This window comes from Oncorhynchus gorbuscha, linkage group LG18 (genome assembly GCF_021184085.1).
Source record: "Oncorhynchus gorbuscha isolate QuinsamMale2020 ecotype Even-year linkage group LG18, OgorEven_v1.0, whole genome shotgun sequence".
NCBI classification, from domain to species: Eukaryota; Metazoa; Chordata; class Actinopteri; order Salmoniformes; family Salmonidae; genus Oncorhynchus; species Oncorhynchus gorbuscha.
Window position 1 is genome coordinate 68,779,308 of NC_060190.1, and position 8,903 is coordinate 68,788,210.

The 8,903-nt window shown below is 40.5% G+C and overlaps 1 protein-coding gene across 1 annotated transcript; it reads right to left on the reverse strand.

Annotated features, from left to right (window-relative positions):
* Positions 1–1,801: 1,801 nt before the first annotated feature.
* Positions 1,802–3,411, reverse strand: LOC124004354 (adenosine receptor A1-like). Its single transcript, XM_046313194.1, has 2 exons — positions 2,957–3,411; positions 1,802–2,871 (listed from the first exon to the last, which is right to left on the reverse strand). The coding sequence occupies exons 1-2, from the start codon at positions 3,283–3,285 to the stop codon at positions 2,283–2,285; spliced, it is 918 nt and encodes a 305-aa protein (XP_046169150.1). The 5' UTR covers positions 3,286–3,411; the 3' UTR covers positions 1,802–2,282.
* Positions 3,412–8,903: the final 5,492 nt, after the last annotated feature.

An 8,903-nucleotide genomic window follows, 5' to 3' on the forward strand; every position in this document is an offset into this window, starting at 1 on the left:
AATATCATTGCAGTTTTGGAGACGTCAGAGTTTTGTCTTTCCAAGGCTGTCAATTCTATGCATAGTCGAGCATCTTTTCGTGACAAAATATTGCGCTTAAAACGGGCACGTCTTTTTATCCAATAATGACATAGCGCCCCCAAAGGTTGAACAGGTTAAAGAAATATCTTTAGATACAACTCAAAGATTTAACTTAAACATTAACTTTGTAACACATTAAAGTTACAACAGCTATCATCCAGAAAGGGAGGTCAGTACAGGTGCAGGGACCGAGAGACTGAAAAACAGCTTCTATCTCAAGGCCATCAGACTATTAAACAGCCACCGTTCTGTACCATCACTCATTCATATATCTTTATGTACATATTCTTTATCCCTTTACACTTGTGTGTATAAGGAAGTAGTTTTGGAATTGTTAGGTTATATTACTCGTTGGTTATTACTGCATTGTCGGAACTAGAAGCACAAGCATTTCGCTTCACTCGCATTAACATCTGCTAACCATGTGTATGTGACAAATACATTTGATTTGATTTTACCATGCAGAGGTTCGCCAGGTCAGGTTCCTCAGGGGATTATGTGGCTCTGGTGAAGAGATCCCATTACCGGTAACGATCTTCGTCTGTTGTTTGTAGAAAGTCAGACCGAAATGCAGCGTGTAGGTTACTCATGACTTTTAATGAAGCTAATACGGTACATGAAATAACGAAGAAGAAAACAACAAACGAATGAATGAATGAATGAAACTAATACAGCCTATCTGGTGACTAACACTAAGACAGGTACAATCACCCACGAAATACAACGCGCACTCAGGCTACCTAAATACGTTTCCCAATCCGAGACAACTAGAATCAGCTGACTCCAATTAGGAATCGCCTCAGGCAGCCAAGCCTAACTAGACACACCCCTAATAATAATACACACTCCCAATTAATACAAACCCTAATACGAAATACAACATATAAACCCATGTCACACCCTGGCCTACCCAAACATATAACAAAAACACAAGATACAATGACCAAGGCGTGACAGTAACCAGCTGAGTTTAATGTTCTCCACATACTCACCAAATGTTGTAGGATGCCTCCAACAACCCCTTAGTTCTTAGTACAGATCTGTAGCTACAGTACACAATGCTAGCTATCCCATTATGACTGCTGTAATGCACATCGATACAGAGAAGAGGGTCGTAGACTGGATTCATGTGTTCCAATGGTAAAATTTGAAAAACAGTGAGTTAACATGTATAATATTGTATTTCTGTTCAGGGGGGAGCCAGCAATAAAACAATGGCATTGAAAACGTAATACCAATAGGATTTTAGAAGACTAGAAGCAGCACGATCTCTACTGCATTATCATCCACACAACTTCTGTGGAAGATTCTATTGTTTTCGCGTCATAGCTTAATAAGGGGTCTATGTTTTGACACAATGATCCCTTTAATTTAACATCTATTTTTCTTCTTCTCTTTTTAAAGAACGAAAAATCCTGCTTTAATCACAATGAAAAACCCTGCTTCAGTCCAACGAAGAAAACCTGCTTCAGTCCAATGAAAAAAAACCTGCTTCATTCCAACGAAAAAAACCTGCTTCAGTCCAATGAAAAAAACCTGCTTCAGTCCAACGAAAAAAACCTGCTTCAGTCCAATGAAAAAAACCCGCTTTAGTCCCATTTAGTCCCATGGGGTTTACAGATGATTTTATAATATTTTTGACTAATTTAGCAGACACTCTTATCATTTATTGCTGAAGCAGACAAATCATTGAATGAGATTGCAATTTTTATTTCCTTGTTTCATATGCCCAATCCACATTCACATTTACATTTTCAGATTAGACATCTACATATTAATTGGAAACTTCCATATAAATCATGTTATTTCCATTTGAACAAAAACATTTAAAATTCAGTACATTCAAGAAAGGAGAGTCTTTAAACAGGAAATCGATGAGTAAAATGAAACCAAAAAATGGCCCTTTTACTTGACATCTTTGCAACCTTCTCTGTGTATTTATTAACCCTCAGTTTTATTCAACAAATGTGAAATGTAACACCCTGGCAGTAGTTTTCCCTTTTTATTCAGGTTCTTAGGTCTTGATGCACTTTGCCAAAGATAAAAAGCTAAACGACAATCATTTTTGTTGTCTTCCTACACTATTAACATTCTGCACCTTCAACTGTGCCGATTTTCACAACACTGATAGCATCTGCATCAGTATTTCTGGTCGCACTGTCAGGGTTGCTGCTAATATTTTTTTCAGTGGTGTGGTTGCTCTAAGAGCCCTGCCTGTCACCTCGACACACAAAGACATTCCTCCAGATCCTCAGGTACGCTTTCTGGATCTTGCGGATCCTGAAGGCATAAACGATCGGGTTGACAGCTGAATTGCCATGGGAGAGGAGGATGCCCACATAGAAGGCCTGTTGGGGTATGTCTGATGGGTTACCAAAGTAGGCAACACAGTTCATGATGTCCAGAGGGAGCCAGCAAATGGTGAAGAGCACCAGGACAAGAGTCAGGGATCGGGCCAGGCTCCTCTCCTTCCTGAAGTAGGTATGGGACTGGGCACCGCTCCCCACCTTCTCTCTCGTGTTCTTCTGGATGCTACAGAAGATGTAGCAGTATAGGACAGCCGTGACAAGCAACGGAGTGAGGGTGCAGAGGAGGAATGCAAAGTAAACCAGGTATGACATGGGAATCACAGCCAGGAAACGGCAGATGATGGTGGTTGAGTTCCCTGAGTGAGACAAGGTGTCATGGTTGTACCACCCAAGCATGGGTGGGAAGCTCAACATGAAGGCAACAAACCAACATATTGCCACCACCACCCAAGATCTCCTCTCTGTTACTGTCCTCTTGTACCTGTTGAAGCAGAGAATCTGTTCATCTGACATGACAACCATTTTTTAAAGCTGTGTGTATGTACTGTATATGCATGCACGCTCACCTGAGAGGGATGAAGACGCGTAGGAATCTGTCCACAGAGATGGCTAGCAGAGACATGACCGAAGACATTGTCAACATGATGACCACACAGCTTATGAAGAGACATACATTGAACGAGGTGCACACCCGTCCATCCACCAGCACAGCCAGCGGCACAGCCACAGAACCTACAAGGAAGTCAGCTGCAGCCAGAGAGACCAAAAAACAGAAGGTGGGCTGCCGGAGGTTGCTGCTCGACCACACTGCCCAGATCACCAGGACATTTCCCAGACAGCAGGCAACAGCGATCAGCACCGCCAGCACTGTGTAGACAACGTCTCCTCCAGGCATCCCGTCAACCGTCCAATGGAAGTTTAATATGGCCAATTACTGTACTTAACACTAAGTGTGCTCTGTTCTATACCTCTGGAGATTTGCCAGCACGTTTCTTGTTCCTTTAGGCTTGAGGATGTTCACTTGGTCATTGAAAAGGTTTATTGAAATGTCACAGCCCCCACATGCCTGCTATAGGTTGGTAATAAGTGTAGTTGTGGTTTCTCACTTCTCCTACACTGCTAGTAGGAGGAGACTGTGTATTAAAGAGTTTCAATATACCATAAATAGACTTGTTGTAAATCTGAAAAAACTACAATGCAACCACAGCTAAACCATTTATTTTCCTCTCAGATGAAGCCTTATCTTACATAAACATTTGGTAATACGAGGCAAGGTGTTTCCATCTTCAAATCTGAGAGATGGTACAGGACCTTTTTTATGTTGGCTGCAGAAACATGTTCAGATGTGGTCGTGTGGTACACATTTCCTGTAGCTTTAGAGGAAGGATGCTCAAAAATGCACTTGCTTCTGTGAATGGTATACATGTCACAATGTGGAACGTGACGGGTGTTATGTCTGGGATAAGTAGACACAGTAAAGGCAGAGGCAGACAACAAAAAGGTCAGTTTCAACATGTATTTTAAGGCATCGTTTTCAATCATCATCGTTTCAGTAATCAAGTTCAATCCCCATTTTTAACACTGTCCCACAATTCATTTCAAAAGTTTCACTTCCGTAATATTTTATTTTTGCTTTTATCTTAGAAAACCATGCTACTTCAAAATCCAGCCTGGTCTCATAGACTAGACGTAACATAGTAAATGTAAATCTGGGACACTCAAATTACTATGATATATTATGTTTGGTATGGTTACATAAGACAGAGGGTTACTTAAGGCTAAAACTAAATGAGGGTGGCTGGTCGGGTTGGGCGTATAACACGAACGTCTAGCAAGCCAAAGTTGCTTGTTTGAATCTCATCACAGGCAACTTTAGCATTTTAACTAACCCTTCCCCTAACCCTAACCTTAACCCTTTAATCTAACTCCTAACCTTAACCAGTGGCGAACCGTCATTCAGGGCAGGTTTTGCCTATATTTTTTTTCCTGCTTTGCATGATATTTTGGAATTAATATGTGTCACATATCTGTTTTCAAACATTGTAAAAAACATATTTGACTTAATTAAGCTGCATACAAACATGGTCTCTTTTTTGCTTTCTTTCGTAAAGCAGCTCCAAAATGTAGGTGTTTCAGTCTAGCTGTGCTTTCTATGGTTGTGGGGCAGCCAGCAGATAATACGGAGCTTAGGGGTTAGTAATGTTCTCTGGTTGTTCCGTGATTGGCTCAGTGTTCTGTCACTCATGGGGACACTACGTCACCACAAAAATGATAGGTAGAGCTCAAAAATTCAAGCCCCTGGGTGCAGCCATATATTTACATTAGAAGTGGCCATCCAAGAAGCCTTAAGGTTATTGGCCACAGATAAAATGACGTCAAATCACTTTATATCAACTGCAGCTTTGATTGGACAGATCATGTCAACATCATACTTTCAAAATCTTAGCTAGCGAGCAGTCATCATCATGAATCAAGTCGACAATCTACTGGCTAATCCTTTTCAATCCTTGTCATATGAAGAGAAATCATAGATAAAATGTATCGGTGCTCTTCGGCCATTGGACATAAACATTACACAACAAGTTGGATATCGCAAATTCAACAATGAGTGGTTTGGAAGGAATCAGTGGCTAACTGCAAGTTTTGCAAAGCAATCACTAGCCTGCTGGTCAGTGGAGTGGGTGTGTGGTCCAAGTCTGGGTTTAAGGGTCTCTTTTCCAAGCTTAAAATGAGAAACATTCATTCGCAACCCACCATGGGCCAGAAAAGGTTGAATACATTGGCCATGATATCAATCCAGCATGACTTCAGTGAGTTCAAGACAACTGTCAACTCGGGATAAAACTAGCTCAGGCTGGGAAAATACGTTTTGAACGGTCATCCAACTTGGAATTCCAAGTTGGGAATTCTGGCCTCTTTCTAGACCTGAAGATCACTGACGTCATGAATCGAGCTTGTTTTTTTCCTTGTTCCCAGTTGTCATGGAAGCATCATAAATCCAGAGAATGCCAGACTTTGATGACAAAGTTTGATGACAAAATGTTCTCAGAAGAGCTGCGCCACCTTACTGTTCAAGTGAGCACAGTACAACAAGGTGAGTCCAAAAATGGATTTTATGCTGCTGCATACATTCTGTAATATAACAGGGAGATAGGTATACTGTAGATAAGAAATAAATACTAAGTGTATGTTGTGTAGTAAGCCATTAGTAGCCCATGTGCCTTCATAACTTAGCCTTCTGTTCTGACTTGGTGGTGCACATGTAGCCTATAGTTTTAGAGAAATGTAATTATTGAATATTGTAAGAGCTTTCCTTGGCTGCTGATATGCCCCCTTTATTTATCCTACAGTTCTAACTTGGTGTATAGGGAGAATACTGTAAGAACGGCCCATGTTCTGAATTATGTTGCTGTATATTTTAAAAGTGCTGAACAAATAGTTATATTGACAATGTCCGTCCTAGCTCGCTCATCAAAGTCTTACGCGAAATTAGTGATTGCCTCTCATGCACTCGTCATTGTCCCCTTATGCCATTGTTTGTAAATCTCAATTGTCAGTAGAAACCACAATTGTTTAAGCAAGTCAGCCACATCAGCTATATTTTTAAAAAGGCAGTATATGAGGCTGAATGAACTGTTTCGCTGCCAGACTGCTTCACTGATAGCCAGGTGTAGAGGTGGAAAGGATTCACTCCGTGGTGCTGAAAATAATGCTATTGGGACAGCTTTATGTAGACCCTAACAGTTTGTGGGTAACGTTTCTCACCGTTATAGTGCAATTAATGTATTGTCTAGTGTTGTGTTGTGTAGTGGTTTTGCTGGTATGCATTAAACAAAACAAAAAATGGGGGGTTTGCCCCACCAAGATTTACATGCTAAAATTGCCACTGACCTTAACCGCTAAACCTAACCCCTAGCCAAACAAAACAGGGGGCATAGGCAGTGGCATGTGTCCATTTTCTCTAAATCTCCATTGTAACAGTTCTGTATATAATGACAAGGTGCTCGAGTCTCCACCCTAACAATTGGAGTCTTTGTCCTAAAGCCAGGAAGGCAGACTACAAAATAAGCCCATAGAAACACATTGGGCTTATTTTGGACAGATAAAAGCTCTCGCTTCGCCCTCTTCCTCTCTGGTTGTGACTTAAACAAATCTCCATCAGCCATGTAGGCTCACCAAAGCCATCATATGTTCGGGCAAACTTGGGTTCCACCATAATTCCGGATTGCATTCGCTTCCTGTGGGCGGCCAGCATAGCCGCGAGAAGTAGTAACTTCTGACTTCAACTGTATATATTTGTTTTATTAAAAACATTTATTCCGAATTTTCAGGGATGCTGCAGGTGCATACACCTTAGGAAAATACATTTAAACTCAGTTTTTCACAATTCCTGACATTTAATCCTGGTAAAAATTCCCTATTTTAGGTAAGATAGGATCACCACTTTATTTTAAGAATGTGAAATGTCAGAATAATAGTAGAGAGAATGATTTATTTCAGTTTTTATTTATTTCATCACATTCCCAGTGGATCAGAAGTTTACATACACCCAATTAGGACTTGGTAGCATTGCCTTTAAATTGTTTAACTTGGGTCAAACGTGATTGGGTAGCCTTCCACAAGCTTCCCACAACAAGTTGGGTGAATTTTGTCCCATTCCTCCTTACAAAGCTGGTGTAAATGAGTCAGGTTTATAGGCCTCGCACACACTTTTTCAGTCCTGCCCACACATTTGTTGCTTTAATTTATCCACTTAATTTTCCATCCTCATGAGACCATCTTTTTTGTGAAGTGCACCAGTCCCTCTTGCAGCAAAGCACCCCCACAACATGATGCTGCCACCCGGTGCTTCACAGATGGGATGGTGTTATTTGGCTTGCAAGCCTCCCCCTTTGTCCTACAAACATAGTTTACATACACTAATTGGGTGTCTTTAAACAATGGTCATTATGGCCAAACAGTTCTATTTTTGTTTCATCAGACCAGAGGACATTTCTCCATAAAGTACAATCTTTGTCCCCATGTGCAGTTGTAAACCATAGTCTGGCTTTTTTAGAGCAGTGGCTCCTTTTTTATTTTTCCATTACTTTATCAGGTAAGTTGACTGAGAACACATTCTCATTTGCAGCAACAACCTGGGGTATAGTTACAGGGGAGAGGGATGAATGAGCCAATTGTAAACTGGGGATTATTAGGTGACCATGATGGTTTGAGGGCCAGATTGGAAATTCAGCCAGGGCACCAGGGTTAACAACCCTACTCCTACAATAAGTACCTGTTTAACGTCCCATCCGAAAGACAGCACCCTACACAGGGCAGGGAATTGGGATATTTTTTTAGACCAGAGGAAAGAGTGCCTCCTACTGGCCCTCCAACACCACTTCCAGCAGCATCTGGTCTTCCATCCAGGAACTGACCAGGATCAACCCTGCTTAGCTTCAGAAGCAAGCTAGCAGTGGTATGCAGTGTGTTATGCTGCTGGCCATTCCTTGATGAGAGGCCTTTCAGGTTATGTCGATATAGGACTCGTTTTACTGTGGATATGTATACTTTTGTACCTGTTTCCTCCAGCATCTTTGCAAGGTCCTTTGCTGTTGTTCTGGGATTGATTTGCACTTTTCGCACCAAAGTACATTAATCTCAAGGAGACAGTTCGCATCTCCTTCCTGAGCGGTATGACGGCTGCGTGGTCCCATGGTGTTTATACTTGCAAACTATTGCTTGTACAGATGAACGAGGTACCTTCAGGCATTTGGAAATTGCTCCCAAGGATGAACCAGACTTATGGAGGTCTACATTTTTTTTCATACATCCACAGGTACACCTCCAATTAACTCAAATGATGTCAAAAGCTTCTAAAGCCATGAGGTCATTTTCTGGAATTTTCCAAGCGGTTTAAAGGCACAGTCAACTTAGTGTATGTAAACTTCTGATCCACTTGAATTGTGAAACAGTGAATTGTAAGTGAAATAATCTGTCTGTAAACAATTGTTGGAAATATTATTTGTGTCATGCACAAAGTAGATGTCCTAACCAACTTGCCAAAACTATAGTTTGTTAACAAGAAATTTGTGAAGTGGTTGAAAACCAAGTTTTAATGACTCCAACCTAAGTGTATGTAAACTTCCAATTCAACTGTATATGTATAGAAATAAAGGATACACAAAGATGCCATTTGTTTTAATAAAAATTACAGAAAAGTATTACATTTTAGATCTGTTTATATTTACATGATTTCATTAGAATATTTAAAAATAGATTATTTTAGGATGCACAACAATTTAAAATGTGGTTTATTTAAATATTTGTCAATGTGCATATTGTTTAATCCTTTTGCATTTGTTGAAAAGGAAACGGAAGATAAGCATGAAGTTGCAGGGGGTTGTAACTTTTTCAGTGAGCAAATATACATACTCGACAGTCTGGTCCAAGAAACATTGCTGTAAAATCCTCAGGATTATAGTTCAGTGGATTACAGTAGAATATTACACTTTCATCAGAATGGCTGACAGG

Excerpts from the sequence above, each read along its gene's own strand:
- LOC124004354 (XM_046313194.1), bottom strand. The coding sequence starts at position 3,285 with ATGCCTGGAGGAGACGTTGTCTACACAGTGCTGGCGGTGCTGATCGCT. Across the intron at positions 2,872-2,956 it reads CGCGTCTTCATCCCTCTCAG|GTACAAGAGGACAGTAACAG; the intron begins GTGAGCGTGCAT and ends CTGCTTCAACAG.